General features: G+C 39.4%; 1 protein-coding gene across 3 annotated transcripts; it reads right to left on the bottom strand.

Moving 5' to 3' along the window:
- Positions 1–387: 387 nt before the first annotated feature.
- LOC134204260 (ankyrin repeat, PH and SEC7 domain containing protein secG-like) lies at positions 388–25,972 on the bottom strand. Of its 3 annotated transcripts, none has more exons than XM_062679080.1 (7): positions 6,913–7,242; positions 2,417–2,693; positions 1,926–2,347; positions 1,828–1,845; positions 1,443–1,681; positions 1,224–1,376; positions 388–1,157 (listed from the first exon to the last, which is right to left on the bottom strand). In XM_062679080.1, the coding sequence occupies exons 1-7, from the start codon at positions 6,926–6,928 to the stop codon at positions 840–842; spliced, it is 1,443 nt and encodes a 480-aa protein (XP_062535064.1). In that variant the 5' UTR covers positions 6,929–7,242; the 3' UTR covers positions 388–839. The 3 variants fall into 3 exon arrangements, with proteins under 3 accessions (XP_062535064.1, XP_062535067.1, XP_062535065.1); XM_062679083.1 differs by lacking the exon at positions 6,913–7,242 and adding an exon at positions 25,555–25,972 and having other exon boundaries at positions 389–1,157; XM_062679081.1 differs by lacking the exon at positions 1,828–1,845 and having other exon boundaries at positions 390–1,157; positions 6,913–7,240.
- Positions 25,973–26,214: the final 242 nt, after the last annotated feature.

Here is a 26,214-nt window from a genome sequence, read left to right as displayed (position 1 = left end):
CTCTAGACAATACTTAGCGATAAACAGGAGAACGGCATTTGACGGCCTCACATGAATAACGAGTTGAGGGAAGTGTACAAAGGGATGGATATTGGTAAGACTACGATAGTCTAGGCACGTTGTTTGTATGCCGGAAGTGCGTCAAGCAAAGATATTATGCTATAGAACCCGAAAAAGGCCGTAGGCTTCGTGGAAGGCCGTGAGCATGATGTATTTTTGCAGCTGAAGAGGACCTGAGGGCGTTGAACGTTTAGGGCGAATGGAAGCGATTGGCTAAAAAGAGAAGAGAAGAATATTCCATTCGGCATAGGCTCATTGAGGAGGATCTGTAGCCCATCAAGTTTGAAATGAGTAAGTACATTAGATAAAAAAAACTAGCACTTTTTTTCCAAAATATGTGTTTTTATTGTACCAAATAATAAAATTAGGGAATCTCCATATAGCGTTATAAACTACAAAATAAATTGATCACCAATCGATTACAAAGTCTAAAGTTTACTGCATAAGTTTTCCTGTGTATTACACATTACAAATAACCCTAGGGTTGCTTCACTACCAGAATTCTTTCACGAGTGACATGCGTGGAACCTTTTTACCAGGAAAAAGACCACGATCCACATCGAAAGTGGCAGTATCGTCAATAATTTTCTGCATCATAACTTAACCTACAAAATGTCTATTATGTCACATGTTTTCAAAGTTCAAAGTTTTAGGAATATATTCGTTCTCGTAGGGCAAGTCTCATCGGGATTCATTTTCTACAAATATTAGCTTACGATTTATCAAATAATTTGTACCACATTCTACACTGTCACCGGACGTACGCAGATCGAGCCACTTCAATAGCTATGCTCGTACAGCAGATAACTCTGCAGCTCTCTCGGGATGAACAGGGATGGTACAAATTCAGGCAAGTTGCGGCCAAATAACCTTCGGAAATGAGCTCGCAGGCGGGACTTGAGCGGAATCGGGATAGTGGCTCGCTCCAGCAGAAGCATTCGCTGATCGTCGTTCAGCTGCTGGTTCCGGCGAATCATGCAGGGATCGAACTCTTCCGCTGCTTCCAGTATTATCCGGAAGGAGTCCGACTTGTGGTTCATGTTGGTCAGGCAGTTCAGCAATCCATCGGGGTCTCGGAATTGGGTTTTCAGGATGACCTGGTGGAAAGGGAAGTCAAGAGAGATTGATGGTTTGGATTGATGGATTTCGCAAACAAAACTTACTCTAGCGCCGAATTTCATTAGTAACCTAAGTTCTTCAGGTTTCACATCATCATTACTAGCTATCAGTTCGGCAAGTGGCGGTCTTAGAATGGCATTGGTAGCAATATCTCCAACTACGCGAACATTTGGATCGGCACCGTATGATAAGAGCATCTGTGGGAAAAATGTTTGTATATAATACTTTTGAAATGCTTATGTTACCTGAGCTTTAATATTTACTTTCATTATTTCTACTCTATGCGGAATATTGTCAGCGCAGGCCACGTGTAGAGGTGATCCGATAATGGGGCTGCAACGGTTCACGTTGGCACCATTTTCCAACAAAATACGCACCAGTGTGGGATCGCCACGTAGCACCGCTAGATCCAAAGGGCTAGGACTATCCGGTTCCGGAAGTGGAGCAGGAATATCCACACGAGCCCCCTGTTTGATAAGCAATGTGACCAAAGAAGCATTTCCTAGAGAGTAGAAGAAATTTCCTTTCGTTAAAAGTGTTTGGTCGTCGGCAGTCTGGGGTCGGGTGCCAAAAATACAAAGCTTCAGAAAGATCTTGTAATAAGTAAGTGAAGGTCAAGAAAAGTCGTTAAAATAAAGTAAAACATACCGCCGAAAAGATTTAAACCTAATAACACACACACATGTTAGCAGAAGAGCAGATCTTTATTAGATTATTGAAAGCTGTCAATATCTTAGAGTATCTACCTGAAAGAACAGCATAATGCAGGACGGTACGATAATCGTTTCTGGCATCGGTCATTGCGTTCACATTTGCACCATACTGAAGCAACAAAAGAACAGCATCGATATTCCCATTAGTTCGAACGGCTCTCATTAGTGGCGTGATTCCAGATCGATCTCGTGCCTCAGTATTCGCTCCGAAACGAAGCAACAGATCCAAGCTTTCGATATCGGTGGCCAAGTTAATTTCCGAACCAAAGAAGTAACGTTTGTTCGGATCTGCACCTCTTTCGAGCAGAAGTTTTGCCACATCGTAGTGACGGTTTCGTAAGGCCAACCGAAGCGGTTCATCGCAAAGTGTGGTCCTTGGATAAGGATCGTCCGAAGGATCACGGTAGTCCACTTTGCATCCGCCATTCAAGAGTATCTTGGCCAAATCGTAATAACTGTGAGAGAAGATTGAAATGATGTAAGTTAACCTTTTTAAATGATTGATCCATTTTTAACCATGTTACCCATGTTCCGCAGCAAGATGCAAAGCACTGTAACCAACTTCGTCGATGGCATTGATATCGGCACTCCTCACCATCAATAGGTTGACCGCCGCTTCATTGTTCTGCCAGACGGCATAGTGCAGGGGGCGCAAGCCTTGTGTAACCTGCTCGTTAACTTTGGCCCCGCAGGCCAGTAGGATGCGGAGTTCATCCATCGGTACCATCCGGATGATGGCATCGGCGAGAGCCCTCTGCAGAGGGTTGGCCGCGCACTCGGCCGGCATGGGGATGACGCGTCCTGGAAATCGTAAGTTGGGTAGATAAGATAGAAAATTAATAGATAAATTAATGGAATAGCACTGTTTATTTGAAATTTGCATAGTTGAGCATTAAATATATAGCCACCCACGTGTAGAATCACCTTTGCTATGTTGTCCTAAGAATATATTTTTAGGAAATAAGTTCATTCTTTTAAGTGTATTTCAAAGATCACGATGGTCAGAAACTTCGCAATCAGGCAAATATTTTACGAATTCGATGGGTTTTAAAACTACTTTTTATAGGGCGTTACAGTCCGAATGTATGCATCCAGTTATTTGCGTATATATAGCTTTGTTTATATACAGTGACCGGCATAATAAATAGCCCACTTTTTCATACAAAATGATCAACTTTACAGATCTAGATCTCGGTTCCGTGTGATCCAACTTTGCTGACCATTTTGTATGCAAAAACGGTATGTATGTAGGCGAGGAGCCGGAATGAATAAATTTTGGCTGTTGCACCCTTTTCAAATGTTGGTTCAGGATCGTAGTTTTTCTCATGAACTAAGTGTCCCGAAAGACTAAATGTTCACTTTCCTTGAAACAACAACAACATAGTAGTCTCTGAACCAGTCTAACACGGAACGCGCGAGCGTAGTGGCAAGATTCTTAAACCCTGTTAAAATAGCATCTCCCGGCTATGAAAATAAAAGAGGATCAGTAGGCGCGAAGTCACGTCACTCGGTACGTTTCAAATTTGTTTAAACAAATAAAAAAGAAACATCAGCCTGCTTTGCTGTATCGCAGATCGAAAAATTCAGCCAGCGTTTGAACAGAATGAATCGCTTTCTGGTCTTCGCCAGATACCTAAGCCATCCTCAGTTGTCTGCCACAGTCTTTGAGCAGTCTTTGCGGGCTCTACACATCATCGCCTAACGTGTTTTCTAACAAGTAAAAATGTATTTAGTAGACCCGGGTTTCATAGTTTTCGAACTATTTGTCAAACTATTATTTTTGGTCAAAAAATTCGAGGGGAAAGAGGCTCATTTTTTTAAATGTTTGTGACGGCCTTACTGATATTTACAAAACATATCAAAGCAGATCCCATAAAAAAAAATTTAGTGGGTCATTTATTCCCAGGTTGGCTCGCCTCGTGTCAAAACACTTAATAGAAATTCTGTTCATATAATAACATTTATCAATTTGCTTTTTAGTTATGGTACTTAATTCAAAGCCCAAACTACATATTGCTCTATGTCATAATTGTCATAATCACATTGTCATATGGTCTCTCGTTGAGCCACTTTGAAAGTGTTCTCTATTACTGCCACCAGGCCCGCCTGTCAAGTTGGGGGAACTCCCTATTCCTAATCATAATGTCGTTAAAATGTTTGGTGCATTTATCGACTGGAGTCTAACCTTTCTTCCCCGTTTACGTGAAGTTAACGTCATTTGTGAAATCAAGATTATTTTGGCTCGAACTCTGTCCGTAACCCCAGAAGATCAACAACAGGGCGTTCTGCCCTGGTGCATGTAACTAACTTGCCTTGCCCACCATAATCTCATCATTACTCTGTCGCTGACATTCAACCAGTACGTAAGAGCTGCTGCTGGACTGCTCCCGTCCACACTCGCCGATGCCGCCTGTGCCGAGGTAAGCATCCTGCCACTCCGCCATCGTATGCTGGCGATTATCTGCCACAAAGCGGCTGCATTCTCGTCTGCCACATCCGGAGATCATAGTATCACTTTCCTCGTTAAAGTAATGTGACCAGCAAGCGTCCTGCGAAACGCGGGAAGCCTGTCTGGATTGGGTTATTGGCTTGAAAGTGGTTCCTCCAAAAGTGCATTTCGCATAGATTCTGGCCCAAAAAAATTAGAAAAATATTTGTACGAAGCTGAAAAATGCAGCGTCCCGCGAAATGCGGGACGTCTGGTCACATTACGTTAAAGTGGATCGGATCCTGCGAACAATGGCCAGAGCTGTTCTTCTCTAAGTGACTCCGACCCACGGGCATGGATTGAGGAGCTGGTAATCCTCTTCATCCAGTATAAACTCCTGTTCATCCACAATAAGCCCTATGGCACAACGTTTTTGGTTCTCTGAACTCTTGTATTGCGAATACAGACACTGTGGATACAGGTTTATGATTGGGTCGGTTTTCAGCCGTGAAGTTGAAATCGGGGTCACCTGTCCCAACATCATCATCCGGACAGCTTTCTCTGCATTGGCAATATATTCTCAACCAAAGCTACCGCGCAGACACTTACTGATCAAGGATATTGCTTTTGATCATGGTCTACTAAGCCATTGTCATTTGTGCATTACAGAGTGAGCAGCCTAGGCACTCCTGGATCTGTAGCCTTTTCACTAACCAGCGCCAGTACACAACATTTGCATGGATCGCAAGGCACTGCGGAGTTCCAGGCAAAACCAATCCTCGATCTCCTTACTGGTGCCAGATACCAAGGCCGACGCTTCGTGAGGATTGCCTCCTGGCGAACCCAAATACATGGATTAAGAAGGTTGTCTTGGAAGATTGGGTTTGCAGCTGTGGGGTCTCCACTACTCCGAAGCCACGCAAAATGAAAGGTTCCACCGAGGCTTGGATTGATTTACCTAACCTTAGAAACTAACAGGTTACCTCCAGATTGCGGACTTGGCATACTCGGCTCTCTCATAATTTTGGAGAAAGTCCCATCTTCACAATTTGCGATATCTGTGGGATCCTCAACACCGCTAAACATGTCCTATGCCGTCCCAATAAGTACCAGACCTCCAGTGAAGCTAACGTGATACCAACCAGCATTCGGGATGCTATCGCTTCAGTACGCTTCACATACATCATTCCGTCTTCTTTCTAGCGAGCAGTTTTCCTTTAAATAGTCGTTTTCAGAACGTAGTACACGTTCTGAGACAGTATTTTGTAGAGAGCCATCTGTTATCAATCATACCTACCTTGGATCCCTTTTCTTGCTACTACAACTAACCTCCGGAGAAAAGCAGATTTCCGGATAATCCTATACGACTCCTGGTTTTACAATCCTACCAATTGGGATTCCCCATCGTGGAAGATGATTACTCCTACTACGATTAATGTCCTGCATCGTACTGCATTTAGTTATAACCTGCCCAATTGCACAAAGATTCGTTTGCTTTCATCGGTTGAAGCTGCTTTTGCTTTGCAGTTTCCACATCCCAGTTTGTGAATCGTTTGAAAAAAAACCTCATTTGAAACAATATTCATAATATTCATTAAGACTTTTGAATGTCAGATGAATTATAAATAAACAAATTAATCTTAATCTCAATGCTTTTAAAGTGGTTAGCTCTAAATATTGATTGTTAACTTATTCTGTATTGATTTTCAATTTTGCTTGAGGAGGGTCTCCAGGATGGACGCTAGGATCGCTGTTCCAGCCTCCTTCCCTCCCGAGGTGCTCCTTTAGAGAAATTTACGACAAGTGCAAAACTAAAACTATTTCAAATTTTACGCAAAAAAAGATTTAAAAAATGCAACTGCTTCCGACACGAATGCACCCTTCCGGTGTAACGTGTCGTAAATACACAAACAAACAAACTAATAACTGCCCGATCCTATTTCAAGGGAGAGTCCATTTCGTGTTCTGGTTCCTGGACGTCTGAGCAGAAATCTGATATCCTACGCAACTTCAGCTCTCAAGTTCATTGCCGTAGCACATTATGCTAGTAATAAGGATTTTTTAAGTGATGAAAAACCCGGGAGAATGCTATTAGATATATTATAGCATCATGCATCGGAAGTGTTCCGAGCTGTCTAGACAACAAACAATAAGTATTGTAAGTCAAATATGAGACAATATTTCCGTACAATAAACATCAATCACGCTTTGCTTCCTAAATGCAAACCAAACTTAATTCATGATCACACAAACCCTTACAATTCTAAACAGTTTCATCATGAGTTTTCCCAACCCGTGTTCTGTCATTGGGCCTGCGTTGCGTGAAAATTCGAATACATTAACACAGGCGGATATATTTTTATACCGTCTCTTGTATCGCTCATTTAGATTGAAAATGAAAGTCCCCGTCGGAGACAACGATTCACGACGAAATTGCACAACATGACGTCGGTCGAACGTGGCAAAATTTCGCAGAACATTATCTAATACCCTTTTTCCCCTTTGTTACGTAGCTCGTGCGGCGAAGTAAGAAGTTTTCCTTTGAAGATCGATTAGTCTATTTGCGAAGCAAATGATCGCTCCTCAACTGACCTCTTTCATCCATCATGAACTACCGCTGCTACTGCTGCTGGCTGGTTCCACAAACTTGTACGGGAAAACACACTTAATCGGGCGCTGGCACTGCTGCTGGCAGATGGAAAACAGATGAAGATCGTGCCAGCGATCGTCCCGCGACGCGGCAATGAAACACGTGCACCGCTTTTTTGTGATTAAACAAAGGATTTTCCTTTTGGCGTATTGCGTTCTAATGAAATTCACTGAACTTTGTAACTGGACGTAGGCGATATATGGTATCCACTATTGTTAGGTTAAAGAAGTGAGAAAATCAGCATGCACCCTCCCAGAAGGAGCATACACCAACAACTGTTGGGTGGGAGTACGAAAAATAAAGAGATAATCGGCTTTGCTTTGGTCGTCAACGAGAGATGCGATATCCGAATGGGACGCGATCTCGTGTATTTCACTCAAAATTCTTTAATTAGTAGTGAAGGATTGATCTCACGGCTTATGGATTTGATAAGGATTTCTATTGTTAAAATAAAATGCCGAAAGACACATTTTATTATTTTCACTGAATCTTCTGACGGATAAGGTTACACCTTTGCATTTTTTGTATTCATTTGCTTTTTAGTTTTTCAGGGTGACTTTTTAATTGCTTTTGGCCTCGGGACTTAGAAGGTCTTGGGTTTAATTTCAATCTCGTCGTTTTCCTACAAGATGTATCTCAATTGACGGTCTATCTGTCTTTACATTCAAATAGTAATAACCAATCCAAAAACAACCGTTGCACCCATAAAAGGTTGTATAATTCTATACATCTTTCTTGGGCAACGAACTCCTCTATGTCAGGTCTTACAAAACCCATAGGGACGTTGTGAGTTATTATTTAGGTTTTTTTGTCACAAGTTGATATTCGGATAAATACGTATTTATTCTTCAGCTTGTTTCACATAAAACTGGCTAAACATTGTTTGACTTGTAGGAAACCCTTAACCGTATGATATTGACATAAGTGTACTCTGGTTTCATGATTATTCTACTTCCACTCTATTTAATTTTTCTAAAAAAAATCCTTGATGTTTAGCTGATTTTTGTTTCGATATGTTAGAAAAAACAATAATTTGAATATAAATCATTTTCTAGCAAAGCCTGTTCTAATAGTCCAACAAACTATAACAATAATGCGCTGCTAGTCAAGTGCATCTATCATCTTTCAATCATGAATATTCTTTCCTCTTGCGGCACTTTACGAAAAGAACTAGCAAATACAATTTCAAATTTAAAAGAAATCCCAATAATATTTATAACATTTGAATGTCAATTTTGATATTGTAAAAAAGTAATTTATTTGGAACCAACGTGACGTACTTATTCGTTTTTCTCTATTTGGTATGATATTGGCAGTACGCGGAGGCGCGTGGTACATTATGGATTGACATCGCGTAATAAACTTGTCTTGAAATGTTTCATTGAAATGAAGGAATTGAATTTTAATTTTACAAGGGTTCCGCCGTGTTTGTTAATTATTCGTTTTCTAATCATCCTGCATTATTCCGGGGCTAGTTTTGTTACATAAAAACGCGTTTCACTTCCGAGGAGCGTTATGGAGTCTTTTCCCCTGCGGATTGCAAACATCTGACCGTTTTGTATGTTTGTGTTTAATTTCGCGCAAACGATAGAACTGGGTTTCCTCATCGCTTACTGTTCGCCATCGTGTTACGTTACATATGTAGCGGTTCTAAATTTAATCGGCCGGCAAAAGTCATTTACCTACAACTGCGAACGCGTCATTTTCTCTACAAGCGATAATTCCTTTGTTGGCAAACAAATTCGTTTCTCATACAGCGATTTATGTTTGTACAACCACGTTTTAGTACAGAACTTGTTGCAACGTATACATACCTAAAATATTATTGTGCCATGATACAAATATCAATGACTATAATCTTCTTCTTCTTCTTCTTCTTCTTCTTCTTCTTCTATATACATAAAAATGAATTTCTGTCTGTCTGACCCTTATGGACTCGGAAACTACTGAACCGATTGGCGTGAAAATTTGTATGCAGGGGTTTTTGGGGCCCGGGAAGGTTCTTAGGATGGTTCGAGACCCCTCCCACCTTTGAAAAAGGGGGCTCCCATACAAATGAAACACAAATTTCTTCATAACTCGAGAGCTAATCATAGAATAAATCAATTTTCGGCGAAACGAAGTTCGTTGGGTCTGCTAGTCATGCATAAAACATAGTTTTATTAAAAAACACATCCGACAGTACGACCAGAAAGCCTAGAAAGCAAAGGCGTAGAACAATGCGATCAATTCTTTGTCCGATCTAGGATAGGATTTTTGTGTTGAATAAATGCTCAAATTTTTTATTCATATTTTTAACATTACCCACATTCCAAAGACTCACTATAAAAAGAAATTTAAACTTCATTCCACAGGATCTCAAACTAATCTTCCATATTTAAAATCATTCAAAACTTTCATCTGGGGTTGTTGAAACACTTCAAAACATGAGTATTTCTTCGAGAGTCGATACTGATGAGTAAATACTTAATGCACACGGAGATGTGTGTCGGCCATTACCCAGTTGCAGAGCGTAATACTAGTAAACGAAAAAAACATCAAAGCAAATTTTAAGCACTGCACAATCAACGACTAAGACAGACAGCTTGTCGTCAGCAAGTATGTAACAACTTTCCCATTTCCTAGAAAAATCTGCTTCCAATTTTTCCAAAGTTCCCCAATTGCGTAAAGAGGTATTCCGAGAATGCCGGTGCGCAGTTCGCAATCTACTTCGCAATATTTTTATCCAAACAGCGAATCGAACGACGGAATTACGATTGTGAAAAATCAAAAATGTTTTCGAATGTACAGTTCATGAGTGCAATACAACGTATTAGTTGTGACAATTGGGCGTAATAAAGCCGACAAAGTTGGTAAACATTTTTGCTTTATAAATCGGGGTCACATGATGATGATGGCAAGCAAGCGCACACATGACGATACGGTGATACTAATTACACATACCCGAAACGCAATATTCCCAATTAGTTCGCCGAAATTATGTTCGTGCAGGACATCGCACTTCAAGAAACACGGTCATTGTTTTTGTTATTTATTTCCTTTATTTGTGTTTCCAAAAACTGTTTTAGCACTGGATGAAGGAAGCGTATGCAAGTCCCACAATTAAGGTCAATAAGTGAATGGACTACAGCTAAAATTAGACACCAAACTGAGACGGTGTTAGACAATATGGTGGAAAGTATTACCTGCTCTGATCATTTTCGTGAAATTTTACTTGTTGCAGTTGATTTATTGACAGCTGCCTTGGCAGCTAAGTTGGTATGAGATAAGATACCATCCGCTTCCATTCTGTGCTATGCTTGTGGGAGTGTGTAGTTGTTACAATATATGCATTGCAGCTGAACCACGTGGTTTCCATTCGATCAAAAAGCTAATGTTAATGTAAAAATACGTGTAAAAATGTAAAAATAAGTATTTAAGCAATACATACTTTGTATTTTTCATTAACATTAGCTTTTTGTTCAAATGGAAACCACGTGGTTCGGCTAACGAATTTCCTGGGAAAATTCTTCCCTGTATGAACAAGAATGTCTCAAAAATAAATATTAAAAACAAGAAAGCTTTAGAGACTCTATGATCGATGTTGCAATATCGGAAAGAAGCAACCCTTTGATACTGAACCATTTAGATTTTGAGAGAAAATAAATCCATCCTTTTAAATACGTTTTCATAATTTGAGAAAGAATGCCACGAGAAAATTCCTTCATCTATTACTATCTATTTATTAGACGAAAGACTCGTGATAAATGGCACGGAAGATCAACTCTAATACACCAATATTTGTTTACCAATAATATTATGACCTACACAAAGAAATGATATCACGCTTTTTGATCTTTTATGAATAAAGCGGCTTTCAACTATCTGGCTTCAACTACGTATTACTTGATATTATATTTAAATGTGGTAAACAATATCATTGGAGGAAAAGGAAGTGTGTACAGTTAGACTTCCTATTCCGAGCGCTCGCTTAGAAACGGTCGTTTCGAATTTTCTCATATTATGCATTTCATAGGATTCAATTTTTATTTCGAGGTGTTAGAAATATTAGAAAAATAATATTCGGTAGATATTTCCTGGATTTCAGTGAACATAATGTAAGACAATATTGCAATACTATTTTGTGCAACTAGTTGCAAAAAGATTATTTTTTCAGCACGAGATGTACGAAAATATGCTACAAATGCTGAAAACCTTGAATTTTGCAACGAGTTGCACGCACTATTTTTTGCAATGACAAAAATTAGATTTAATATGGGGAGTGAGTGCTAGTAATGGACCCCTTAACGACTAAAATTTACTTCAGTCGCTTCACAAGAGCGAGCCTCTTGACAAATTGTAGTTCTGCTGCACCAGATGACAAGCAACAGGTACCAGCATCGAGTTTCGTACATAAAACTAGCCATAACATTCATTTTTACTAATAAAAAGCATTTTTAAATTATGTAGCTAGCATGCCTATTATGGCCACCCCCGGGTCCATAATACGCAACGTCGAGTTTGTTTATATACGTATTATGGTCCCCCCATTTGATTTACATGTTCCATTCCCACATGTTCCTTTTGCCTATAATGGACCCCCCCTTTTGTGCTAGTAATGGACCCTCTAGCATATTAACATTTACAAATTAGTTAATATAACTAAATTCCTGTTTCCCTGTCCATAGCAAATGTATGGAACTACTGTACTGTTAATTTCTTTTTCCAAGTTCGTTTATTTGGTAGGCTCAGGCGTGTATAACACTTTACGGAGCCATTGTTCTTTGCGATATATACAATCAATATCATTTATTTTTTCAGTTAGTAGGAGAGGGGTAGAAGCCAGCGTACTCGTGGTGACTCGAGGTTAGTTTACAATGTTTAAGGATGGACGGGGCTAAGGATTTTGGATCAGGGAATTTCAGCTCCTCATCCGGGTATTTGGCGTCAGGGACGATGTGGCGTGTCGTCGTGCTCGAGGAATGGTTCGACTGGGAGCATCTTCCGGATGGCAAGAGCTATGGTGCTCTATGGAACAGAAAGCAGAGACTAAACACAAAAAAAAACTTTGAAGAAAGAAAAAAAAATACGATCAGATTTTGATATCAGAAGCACAAAGAAAACTATAAATGGCCTGCATATAGACCACATCACGATCTCCCAAAGCACCTCGAACTTCCCTGAAGGGTTGTTTACCTCGGGCCGCTAGGGTATCCAATAATTGCTCTCTGGAGGCGTCATTTTCCGAGCAGGACCAAACTACGTGATCGATGTCATCATACATAAGTTGCTATCGACAAGGTTTATTCTGTACAGATGTGCGTTTAATGAATAGTGATTAGACATAAGTCTCGACATCACGCGAATGAAGCCTCGACTTAAGTCCTCACCTCTGAACCACGCTCGCCCAGAAACTTTTGGAACTATAGAAAATAGCCACCGTCCAAGTTCGTTGTGTGTCCAATTTCTTTGCCAACTTTGAAGAGTACTCTGACGGACTAATGGAAAAAAAAACTCGTTGCTCGAGAATTGTCTATCATAAACCTCAGCTTCCTGTGCGCCCACCTTTGCCAGCGAGTCTGCCTTCTCATTGCCGTAGATTGAGCAGTGAGAAGGGACCCAAGCAAAGGTTATCTTGAATGATCTTTCGAATAAAACACGCATCTGCTCTCTTATGTTTGTAAGAAAGTAAGATGCGTGCTTAACAGGTTTCATCGACCGGAGTGCCTCGATAGAACTAAGACTATCCGAGAAGATGAAATAATGGTCTACGGGCTGATTGGAAATTATCCCCAAAGCGAAGTTAATTGCTGCCAGCTCAGCAACATAAACCGAACACGGTTCCTGAAGTTTTTGGAAGGTGGTTGAAGTTACATTGAAAACACAGAAGCCAGTGGATCCGTTGATGCGAGAACCATCAGTGAAATATCTGTTGTTGCAATTGACATGTTCATATTTTTCAGAAAAAATGGAAGGGATAGATATTTGTCGAAGATGATCTGGTATTCCTTGAATAGCGTGTTTCATGGACAGATCGTATTCAATTGAGGAACTGTCGTTGACGAAGTGAACTCGAGGTGGATTATAACATGGAAGACAGAAATCTGACGATATGTAGTTGAGATAGACTCGCAGGTATCTTGAACGATAAACCAGTTCAAGCATATTATCGAAGTTTTCTAATACAAGTGTGTTACTTGTTCCACATTTGATCAGTATTCTTAGTGAGAGCTCCCAGTCACGGTGCTTTAAAGGAGTGACTCCAGCAAGCATGTTATGCGTTGAATGCATACAGCCAAGAGCAATACACAAACAACGATATTGAATTCGTTCCAATTTGATTAGGTGGCACTCAGCTGCTGAGAGGAAGCAGAAAGACAAAAAAAAAAACAGAGAGAATAGTAGTTTTATATAGTTTGATGAGGTCTTCCGGGTGAGCGCCCCACCAAGTTCCGGAGATAGAACGGAGAAAATGGATCCTTTTTCGGCATTTCTCTAACAAACAATCAATATGGGTTCTCCAGGTAGACTTTTATGTCAAGTTAAATTCCATTGTATTCGAAGTAATCACAAATACTCGCGACCGTGATTTTTACTCCCGAACAAAATACTGCCCTGCTTTTTGTTTTTGGTCTGCCTGTACTCGCGAACAAAGCAAGCGCCAGAAAAATGCAGGCAGTAGGTTCGCGCGAGTGTGGCATTTTTCGAAGGCCCAATTACACTCTTTTCTTACTCGTGAAGCGAGTATTTCCACCACTGCTGTTGAGCCGCTCTTAAGGTCAATAGGCGGTTGACGTTTGAAGCTTTTTCAGCATGTTTATGAGAGGTTTATTGATAGCAATAAGATCGACAATAAAATTGAGCAACTAGCTATGGTAATTGCTAGTATAAATCCGCTATAAGAATTAAATAAGGCCGATACAAATATTTAAAACCTATTTTGTCTAACCCCCACCCCCCCTCGGATTTTTTTGACAAAAAATAATATTTTGAGGGGGCAGCAAAATTAAATTCGGATAATTTTGAGCATTTTCAAAACATTCTTTAACAAATCCGTGGAGTTTTTTTATTTTTTTTATTTTAATATTTATTTTTTATTATAAAACAACCCCCCCCCCCTCCCCCCTTTGACCTTTCGGAGACCAGTAGGACAAAATGTTAATAAAATATTTGTAACGGCCTAAATCAAAGAAGCATGGAAATTGTCACTTGGGTAATGCTCTAATATTCCTCTGTAGAACCATTAAATGGAACTAACATAAAACCAGCGAATGTTGGTTTTAGACAAGACTTCCATAAGCTGTCAAGCTTTATAGAGTATTGTAAAAAAACCCACATATAACCTTTACTTCTGAAAAAGATCTGCATACAAACTTAATTTGTTTACCGGTATCTCAACAATTTGTTCAACTACCGAGATTCGCACAGCCGAGCCCCAGCAAGCATGTTTTTCGCTGAGATATCTGTTAAAGTTGCTGAAAATCAGCAAATAGTTTGCCGAAAACCAGCTAACAAACATCATTTTTGACACTTTTGTGCTACATGAAATATTGATTAACCCTTGTGTGGCCGGCTGGGTACCCGGGTACCTTTTTGGAATTCAATTCGCGATATCTAAATAAATTTTCATAGTAGGATGTTGAAACTCTGTCATATCCACAATAATGACGGCCAAAATCGATTGTACGGGTTAACTGAAATTTTGATTAAGGAGGGGTGGAGGGAGGGGTTCCGACATTTTTTTACCCTTTAAATGGCCGGCAGGGTACCCGGGTACCCACGAAACGAAAATGCTTACATCTTAGGCAATTTTCAACCGTTTTCAACCGTTTTGGGCTCATTCGATTCAGAATTTTGTCCTTTATCATGCTGTTTTAGGATTGAATTGGTCGGGTCCCTTGGATCACCGGAAATCCAGTTTCTAGGGACATGTCCTGCATAGATGATACTGACCGTGGATTTCGATAGGTAATCAGCAATATGAGTATCAAACTTCTTGATATTTTATCAGCAGGTTGATTTTTATTGATTTGGGTACATCAGACGTGCAGATCTTCAATTGGCCATCTTCAATTCCAGAACAGGTTCCTCGAGGGGTCATATATGGCCATGAACAATTTTCAAGGGAACATCAACAATATGGGTATCAAACTTCTTGAAATTATTTCCAGCGTGTGTTCTTGACAAGTTAACTCCGGAGTAGCCATTTTGTAACAAGTTTTCCTGGTGGGGAAAGGGGGGGGTGTTTGGTCAAGGTAGGCCAAAAACATTTCTCATTGGATCCCCAACAATATGGATGTCAAAATTCTTGAAATTTCCACAGCAGACTGTTGTATATTATCTTGGTACCAACAGATGTGTGAAAATTTGAGTGACCATTTCGGAACAGGTTCCCAGTGGGGCCAAGAATGGTCATAAACAATTTTCAAATGAACCTCAACAAAATGGGCATCAAACTTCATGAAATTGCCTCAGCAGATTGTTTCTGTTTGTTTTAGAGCCACCAGACGTGCTGATTTTATAGTTTCTATTCCAGGACAGGTTCCCCGTAGGGTCTTAAGTGGCCATGAATACTTGTCAATATAAATAAATTAAAAAAAAAAAAAGCTGCAGTTTTTTGCAATCCGTGTGTTGAGAGCAAAATCATTGCAAGGACCACCCTTTTACACCAGAAGGCAACTAAGTGGACCACCGAAAGCTCCAAAACATCCGGAGAAGTTGCCGATTCTGAAAGTTTATCCTAGAAAACTGAGACTTTTTAGAATTTTAGTGTTGTAGCAATGAGGAAGCAAAATCAATACAAGGACTACTCATTCATCCCGGATGGCTACTAAGTGGTTTTTAGAAAGTGCTGGAACAAAAGATATTTTAGCTGTCGTCGCTGTCCGGATCATCTTTTGCTGGCGAGGATAGGGGATTTAAATGTCAATGAAGGAAAAATACATACGATTTGACAGTTAGGTACCACACATATTTCGAACAGCAGAACAAAGGGAACCGAAGCGACAATCTTTATCTGATAACTAAAATATCTTTTGCTGGAACATCAGGAGAAATAACCATATGTAGAAGATTATATTTTGATTTATAAGTCTATTTTTTTTTTATAAGTCTATTGTTGGCGTAATGAAAATTCTGGAAATCCGTCCTGGAAACTATTACTTGTTGTAGCATTGTGAGAGTAAAATCATTGCATGAACAACGCATTGACCACCATTGGTCATCTGGCACTGAAGGTCTGGAACACCCATAGTAAAGACAAATTCTTGAAAATCGTCCTAGAATACAGTGGTTTGTTATGAATGTGAGAGCAAAACTCCGCTAAATGGTCCTCCAGGGAACTCCGGAACATTCTGAGAAAAGGGCCAATTTTTAAATTCATCCTCGTAAACCGTACTGTTTCACAAAACGATTTATGCATCAAAATGAGACCAATATCATTTCAAGAACCGAACGTTGACCCCGGGAGGCCATTAAGTGGTGCTCCAGAAGCTCCGGAATAGCCGAAAAGGTAATCAATTCTAGAAACTCGCTCTAGTTAGCTGCGACTTTTTTTGTAGCTGTGTGCGATCAAAATCAATTCGAGAATCATTCATTGACACCGTGTGGCCGTTAGGTGAGCATCTGGAAGCTTCGAAACTTTCGAAGATGTGCCAATTTTTAAGTCGTCCTAGAAAGTTGTGAGGTTTTAGAAATCGCTTGTTGAGAAATGTGAGAGCATAATTGATGCAATCTAAACGGATAGCCACAATACATCCAATAATGCTGCGACTTTCAATAAATCGTTCGTTCACTTCAAATGATGGAATAAAATGGGATTGTTAGAAATGGTCTTATGACAAGTGAAGACGCTCCACTAGAAGTTCTAAACAACCTTTGACTGACGTATTGTAGAGCTTCACAATTGTCAATTTTGAGTGATGTTCCTCCAGTTTTCATAAACGTTTAGGGTTCCCAGGTCCGATTCCACCGCGTGCAGCAGCTAGCATGTTCGTGGCCTTCCGCGAAGTCACTGGCCTCTATCCGGATCTGTGGTGAATATTGTTTTTGCTATTCTTTCTTCCGACATTCGCACTAAGTGACCGGCCCACTGGAGTTTGCCGTATTTTATACGATTCACAATATTTTCTTCTTTATACACTTGATACAGCTCGTGATCCATGCGTCTGTGCCACACATCTTTTTCTAGTTTCCCATCGAGAATTGTACGTAGCACTTTTCGCTCGAAAACGTCAAAAGCTTTCCTGTCCGCCTCTTTTTACATTCTTACGAATCAGAGCAAATTTCGTTTCCAATATTCGAGGAAGCCCCTGTTCGCAGCAGCAATACGTCTTTTCACTTCACAGGAAACGTCATTGTCACATGTCATGTGTTCAAAGATAAACAAATTCTACAACAACTTTCCCATCAAGCACTACCTAAGCACTAACACCAATAGGTCTACTTTTATCTTTACCCGCAACCTTGGACTCCGTCTTGGTAGAGTCGATGATTTAACCTATCTTTGCCGGCTCCCTCTTCATTAGGGCAATAGCCTCCACTACTGCCCTGTGATCGAGGGTAGTCAATGTCGTCCGCAAAGATCAGGAGCCTATGCGACCATGTGATGGTAGTGTCATTTTCTGCACACCAGATCTCCTAATCACCCTCTCGAGTGCAATATTTACAATAAATTTGAAAGCACATCACTCTGCTTCAATCTCTCCACGGTTGATACGTCGTCTGCAACCCGAATACTTTATTTCGAGTCATCTAGCGTTGCACGTATCATCGTAATCAACTTCCGGAGAGAACCGGAGAACCATGTTTAGACATTATCTGCCACAGCTTATTTCTTTTCACTGAATCGTACGCTGCTTTGAAATCAATACCCAAGCAACACCACTTGTTTCTCAGTGAGTACCAATAACTGTTGTGTGACTTACTAAAGATCTGAATTATGTACAACGCATCGTATTCGGAACTCCTGTGTGACACAAAAAGCGCAAGAGATGGAGCCTATTTGCAACATCTTGCGGCTACAGCGAAAATAAAAACACAAAAACCAACCGGGAATCGAACCATGGACCTTAAGATTTGTTACCTTTTACTATAACCATCACACCATCAATTCTATTTGAAAGCTCTGCTACAAGTGCACTATATAAATCACAAAGTCATTTGTAACTTCATTGTACCTTATAGGAAACATGCAAAGGACTGTCAAAAATAAAATACTGTCCAGCTGAGCTCAAAGTGTATTGCAACATATCAGGAACATTGCTGTGACAAAAATGAACCGAAGTGTTATTAATTCTGAAACTTATCTGTTTTGTTCCTGATATGAAACACATTGAATTCCAAATCACCCAAGAAGTCAGATGCGTGGCATATTGCAACGCCACTTAAACGGAAATGAAACATTATATGTTTCTGAAACTGGAAAGTGGCTTTAATGTGACTCGATGTATTGCCAATATCTTCAATGCAATTTATTAGCAACAAACAGCTATTTCAAAGATGTTGCGCGTGCTGCTTGGGTAGACAGATGGTGACAGATGGTGAGTCTGCAAGTTGTACTCCCGAAATTCATAAAGGATCATCTTCAGGCTAAACATCTCTCTCATCCGTCGTCGATCGGCCTTCACGGCCAGACAGGTAGATTTTGAAACTGGAACGACGAAACTGATAGGACTTGCCAGTTTCTTCATCTACTGAGGGAGCTCATCTAGTTACAGATTTTTTTTCACACAGGTTATCAGTGGATTCAGAATGCAAGTCAATGTATGGAAAGGGCATGAAATCAATGCAATCACTCGCCCACTGCAAGCCGAATATACCTCTGCACTTGCCACGAGTTCGTACGGAATTTGTTGGAATTTTTGGGTTAAGGTTCAAGAAGCACAGGTCCGTCTTGGTAAACGAACTGCCAATGTTATTAGATAGAAGGCAACTGATGGAATTTCTAATTGGATGTAGGGAAACGAGCTCTTTAGTTCATTTCCAATTCTAGCAGATACTGCTACAATAGTCAAGTTGAAGGTATAGGAATAGAAATGGAAATGATATGGAAGTCCATTTCCAGTTCTAGCGATTGCTAGAGATAAATATAAAGAAAGATACAAAGTAGGAGAATGAAACGGACCTTGAATTGAACCAGCAGTAGCCATATGACTACCAAGCCCGCTCTCTTCTCCTTCTCTTTTTACTTTGTTACAAAAAATTGCTCACGATTACGCAACTGTTGAAAACAAAAAGTAAGAAATGACGATTGCTTTCGGAATTCCGGTATTTCAGGAGGACTTCTTGGTGACCACTCGGGATCAATGAATGATATTCGCAATCTCGCGCTTAGAAGGGCGTAACTGTTTTGATTAATTTATCTTCGACGAGTTCATGGTTGTAATGAAGGAAGATTGCATCTTCTACCTGAAGTAAATATAAAATCGAATAAGAGAAATCGATCAATACAGTTACGCCTCTATGATTATAGGCGCGAGCAAAGACTCTGCTTATATACTGCTATTACAAACGATTTTCGAAAGTTTCTAGAACGAACTGCAATAATTGACTACTGCTCTGGATGTCCCTGCACTTCTGGAGCACCATTTGGGGACCACCAGGTAGCCCTTGCATTAGTTTTGCTCTCACAACAAATGACGAATTTCAAAAATCAATCACTGCTCCGGATGATTCGGAGCTTCCCAAGGATAACTTAGTGTCTACTTGGAATCAATTGATGGTCCTGGACATTACTTTACAACGGATTGTTTATAAAAAAGCCGCAAATTTGTAGAACAAACTTCCGTAGTATCAGATAGAGGCCACCTAGGATCGAAGAGTAGTGCATGCATTGGTTTTGATGTGACAATGTTAAAACAAACGGTTTATGAAAAGTCACATCTATTTAGAAGAATTTCTGGAATCGATCATATCTCCGAGTGTCCGGAATCTTATGGTGGGTCTCCTGCTGGTCACCCAGCGCAAATGAGTGGTCCTTGCATTGATTTTGCACTCACATTGCTAGATAAATTGATATAAAACAAAATGCGGCTCTGAAAATGTTTATGAACACTCTTGACTCCTCTTGACAACCTATTCCAGAATTGGCAATCCAGGGGTGAACTTGTTTGATGAACCCAAATAGATCAGAAATAAACGCTTGAGACAATTTCAAGAAGTTTGACACCCATATTGTTAGAAATGTTTTAGCCAACCCTGGCTCCCGGGGAACCTGTTCCAAAACGGCCACTCCGAAGTAAACTTGTCTGGTGAGCCTAAGATCATGAAGGATATACGCAACAGTTAATTTCATGAAGTTTGATACCCATATTGTTGATGTTCCATTGAACAATGTTCATGACTACCTATGACCCCTCGAGGAACCTGTTATGGAATGGCCAATCGAAAGTCTGCACTTCTGATGGACCCAAATCGATAAAAATCAATCTAATGATGGAATTTCAAGAAGTTTGATAGCCATATAGCTGATAAGCTACTGAAATCCACGATCAGTATCATTTATGCAGGACATGTTCCTGGAAATCCGGATTTTCCAGGAATCGAATTGACCGGATCGGTTCATCCTGATAACATCTTTATAGAAGAGAAAATTCGGAATCGAATAAGCCCAAAATTGTTGAAATCGGTTGTAAATTTCCAGAGATATAAGCATTTTAGTTTCGTGGGTACCCGGGTACCCTGCCGGCCTGTTAAGGGTGTTTTTTTTGCCGGCCACACAACGGTTAACAGTTGTCACTTTATATATAATATTTCATTAAAATACCTTACTTACTTCTTAAAAAGTGACGTATACGCCATTTTACAAAAAATGTGTTAACGAGTAGTACTCATCGAGCTCTTTAACAAAAAAAATAGAAAACATGCATGTTGTTATTTGGCGCATACGTCACTTTGTCAGATTACGGCAGTTCTGGAAGTACTCGCATCCGATTCCAAGGGGAGAAAAATGTTTGTTATTTTTTGCAATGAAGACCACAAAGCTTTTAGCTTAGACCAACATAAAATTTGCTGGTCATAAAATGGATTTGAAAAAAGCCAAGATAAAACTTCTATAGCTGTTTAAAATGCTATGATTGGGCCAGCTCACGAGTAACGGTTTTATAGAGACATATTTTATGCATTTCATTATCTATATTATATGTTTTATTCGAAAAAAATGACGCTGAATACAAAAAATAATGATTTTCCTAATTGAAATATTTTACATATATTTTTTTTACTATTCAGTGGGTGAAGTCTATCACCCTGAAAGTGTCTAAATAATATACCAAAGTAATCAAAGCTAAAATTGCTTCAGAAGTAGTTCAACACGTTATTTGTCGTTAAACATGTTAAAATACTAAATAATGTTAATAAACTAAGCGCATTGATTCAAACTATTATTTTTCATGGTTTCATCAGAGAAAAACATCATGGCATACCTTTGAGCACACATAGATCGCCAAAAATCAATTATAAAGAGAGAGAGACATCTTTATTACATGCTAATTAATCAAAAAGTAGTGCACCGTGCATTGATGTACTCCATGCAGTTAGCAGATGCAGCAATATGTCTCAACTGTGGTTCTGTCGATGAAGACTTAGAGCATCGCTTCTCTAAATGTATACGAGTATCAGGGGCTTGGAGAGTGCTAGTTAGTATAATCAAAACTTTGACTGGTCGAAATGTTAGTTTCTCTGATTTGTTATTCACAAAAGTAAATACCGTCAACTGGGGGGAAGATGATCATTGAGGTGAAGATGATCATTTGATGTGTCAGTCAAAAGTGCCAAATTTTTTTATGAAACGGTAGTCAAAAATATTCTCCGTTCAAGTAATGTCACCGCTAGGTAGAAATCCGAGTTTTTCGATTATAATCATGAAAATGTATTTTGTGGAAGAAAGAGAGAGATAGTCATAAATGACGCTATTTTCGTTTCAAATATTGACTTCGTAGACTTCTTTACGTAGTATATTCAACATTCATACAAATAAGCTAGTGTATTTTGACCACTAGGTCATAATGATTTTAGTAGAGCTGTCTTGATCAACTTCACCCCAAACCAGATTACTCAAAAAATGTGTGATAATTTAATTTATTTTAATAAATGCGAATGCATTTCAGAAAACTAAAGTTGTTGATTATTGCAACGTATAGCAGTACATGTTTTGAAAATATTTGTCTCGATTTAAAATGTAAACACACATTGTTATTGCATGTTTTGTTTTAAAAATGATCATCTTCCCCCCAGTTGACGGTACCACAAGAGAGAAGAAGATGAAAACAATGAAATTGTTTATAAACTACATCAAGTATATTAATTCTGTTAATAATACTATCGATCCAAATGCTGTAAAACTTTATTTAGAAAATTTGTAAATATAAATGTAAAATTATTAATATAATTATACTACACACTTAAAATAAATCGCCGAATTCGGTAAAATTTTACCGAAATCTCAACAACAGAACTGTTCGGTAAATAATTTAACTGATTTTCGGTGATTTTGACAGTTGAGCAATGGAAAAAATTACAAAAAATCTGTAAAATAAATTACCGAACAGTTCTGCTGTTGAGATTTCGGTAAAATTTACCGAATACGGTGAAATGAGTTAAGTGTGTATTGACAAATAAACGATATTTTACAAAAAAAAATCCATGCAATTGCATGAAGAAAAACATTGTTTACCAGTATAAAAAAAATAAAAAATAATCAATATGAGCGTTGATAGCTCAAAACCACCAAGTCTGGAGGAGGTTTTATGCAGCATGTTTTATGTGAGACTTGAAGTGTATTATAACATCGTTGGTCCGGAACTGGAACGCACATAAGATTTTTTTGATTGCATAAAACTGGGCCAACTGGCCGTGACATGGTTGTATAGCGGTCTACAAGAACATGTAAGAACTATGGGAAGTCTGCATGGGAGGTTTTGAGATTAGGCTCTGAAGTACGCCATAAAACTCTAATAGTTATAACCTTGATTGTTATTTGGGATACATTAAACTGTAATCTGCCGTATTTTATCAACCTGCCTATGTCTGCATTTTTGTACACTTTGTACAACTCGTTATTCATGCAATTTTCCACAATTTTTCATTTTTTTAAAGTATTTTCCGCTTAAGCACTCCGAAAACTCGATAGTCTGCATCTATTAACGTTCATACTTCATGGCCGCACAGGCCGACTGAACGAATCGACGATGTGTACAGAGCTGGTTTTGTCCGTGTCTATAAGCTGTGAGCTTTAGCTGGCTACGCAAACGGTAGAAAGTCCTACTTACAGCCGCAACACGTCTTTCCACCTTGCGCCTTGCGGTTAACGTCATTATCACATGTAACCATTTCCACCTTGAGACCAACACCGTTTGGACTGCCTGGTTCTCTGTCAGCCACCAGGTACTTATAGTATCCACAGGGTTTATGATCAGTCCTATTTTCCAGTCGCCCGTCTAAAAGACTTGAAAGCCTCTTCCGATGCTCTGCGATCTGATGTCGATGTCATTCACAAAACCAAGGATTATGTAAGACTTGTTGATGATAATTCTGTTTATTTTCACACCAGATAATCGAATTGCACCTTCCAGAGCTATGTTGAATAGGAGATCAGAGAGGACGCTCCAATCCATCTATCGTTTCGAACGAATCGGATGTCGTATCAGATATTCTGACGCTCGATTTGGATCCATCCAGCGTCGCCCAAATCAGCCTAATAAGCTTTGCCGGAAAGCTACGTTCTAGCATTATATGCCACAGTTCGTTCCGTTTCACTGAGTCGTACGCCGCCTTGAAATCTACAAACAGATGATGAGTCCGCAAGTTGTATTGTTGTTGCTCGAAGGCATTCCTTCTCCCTTCCAAATCATTTCAATCACTTTGCGGATTTTTTTTTCATTCAGCCGGTCACTCCCAACTTTTAGAAGCTCGTCGAGGATTCCGTCCTTTCCCGTGGCCTCATCGTTCTATAGCCCTCGAACAGCCTTTCTCACTTCGTATAGCGTTGGTGGCTCCACTGCTGTCTCTGTCTCCGAGAGTACTTTTTCGACATCCCGACCAACACAAGATTCGTATATGATATCACATAAGATATTATATGTGCAGCTCAAAACCGAATTTTTGAACTCACGACAATCAATTTTTCTCCTATTAGTCGCAAGTTCATTACTGCGCATCTGGTGCGCTGTATAGCGCATCTGGTTGCGAACAATGTGCACCAGTTGCGCAATGATGCGCTATAAGTTAAACGCGAATAAAATCGGTTTTCGTGACTTCGAAATTCGATTTTCAACTGGAATCATAATACTAAAGTGAATGGTGCTTTTCTACTTATACAATATGTAAGTAAATCACCTTCATATTAGCATCTTATGCTGCATTATATACGATCTTGTGTTGAGTGGGATGTCAAAAAAGTATACTCGCGTAGGCAGAGGAAAGCTTTGCCAGCAACGACGCATGGAAATTCTACAAAACGATCAACAGCATGCGCAAGAAAAGCGCACCGTTCGCGTTAGTATAACTGATGCGGAACATTTGTTAGATCTGAGGTTTCTTTGTTCTGCTTTGGACGGTTCGTAAGTAATTTAATGAATATATTTTAATATTTTTTCAGCATACATAGCATAATTATTGGCAAACGTTCTAAATTATTGACACTAACACAAATTTGCCCGATACATTTATTAGTCTATCTATATGGGTTCCCTGCATCTTCACTAGTAGATGTTGAACTAACATTCCTTCCCTTCATTCCGTGTTTGTAAGGACGAGGTCAGGTATACAGCTGCTACTGTATATGAAAAGGTACTAATCCCGAGTAATAATTTGCCACAATATACAATAGATTGCTCAACTGAGCATTGTATAACCACCCACGATTTGTACAATCTCATATAGCATAGTATGTTAAGTATGTTAAGACTGTTTTGTTAGGCATAATGTACGTTGGGCTTGGGCATAATTTAAAGTCTCCATTCTTGTGAGGTTCTTTGAGATTGTACCATTCCTCCAAAATAGCAAACAATAGTCCCGAGCTTAATTTTATCCTATCTGTCATTGTTTTTAAGACGCCGCACTCTAGATGGATTTATGGTTCACTATAGATCTTACAGGATCTTACAAACTACAGTCGACTCTCTACATCTTCACGAGAAACGCACCATCGCCACTAGGTGGATTAATATGGGTTTCATATTTTGTAACGCACGAGAAACGGGTTTAAAGGCACTATCTGATAAAAATATGTTTGCGAAAGTATAGATAAAATTGCCATGCCTATAAGTAACACATGCACACCCGAACAGGAATAATAAACATATATTTAAGAAACATTTTCAATAGATAGGTTCATATCAATCTATTTTGGGTGGGGTTTCTTTTCTTTTGAAATTTGGAAAAGTCGTATTTCCAAAACGCAATTGTTTGTATTGACTTTTCAACGACAAATTAGCTAGACAGGTTTTATATTTCATAATTTCCATCGTAACAAGACGATTGGTTTTGTCTTTTTATGTAGCGTTAGTCAACCAAAGAACTAGTCGATATTTATTTTGATTTACAAGTTTTAATACATACGTCACGGCAGTTATTTGACAATGATTATTGAAAATAAATTCACTTACTGAAACTTTTTCTCCAGCGGAAAGTTGCAAACAGCCCAACTCCGTTTGTATCACAGTTTGTTTCCACAGATTTCGAGTCACAATAGCACAGCTAATTTACGACTTATTGGACAATATAATCACACAAAAATCACTTTTCTAAATGCACGCTTGATAGTTTAGAACAAAGAGTCCCACACTTTCAGAAAATGCTATTCCGCAGTGCAATTATCTTGCTTCCACTTCTTGCTCCGCACTGTTTCCGCTGTGGAAATCTATCCACCCGTAAATGTCTTTCTCTGTATCACTCGTAATGGACAAATGAATAGTTTCAATTTAAGGTAGTTGCTACTTCAACTGCTTTCCTCTTCGGAGGATCGATGTTGACTGCGTTTGGGTTGGATCCTTGTGCCATCCCATCTCCGGTTTGGACTCATTCGCAAAGAAAAGACGGAAAATCCCTACCCCAACACCATAAGCATCAGTACAGTATATCGAGCAGTCCCATAAAGAGTAGAAAGGAAAATACGTAAATTAATAAGCCCCAGTTCGGCGTTGCCAAAGTAAATAAAAACAAAAAACATTCGCACGAGCAGACAGCCATGGGACGCTATTTTCCGCGTTTTCCCTCACTGCGCTCGATAGTATTGGCGCTTTTTCTTTCTTGTCTCGCGGCGTAGT

The sequence above is a fragment of the Armigeres subalbatus genome, unplaced genomic scaffold (genome assembly GCF_024139115.2).
Source record: "Armigeres subalbatus isolate Guangzhou_Male unplaced genomic scaffold, GZ_Asu_2 Contig491, whole genome shotgun sequence".
In the NCBI taxonomy this organism is placed as follows: domain Eukaryota; kingdom Metazoa; phylum Arthropoda; class Insecta; order Diptera; family Culicidae; genus Armigeres; species Armigeres subalbatus.
The sequence above is the reverse complement of the archived record's forward strand: the minus strand, read 5'-3'. Positions and strand labels throughout refer to the sequence as shown.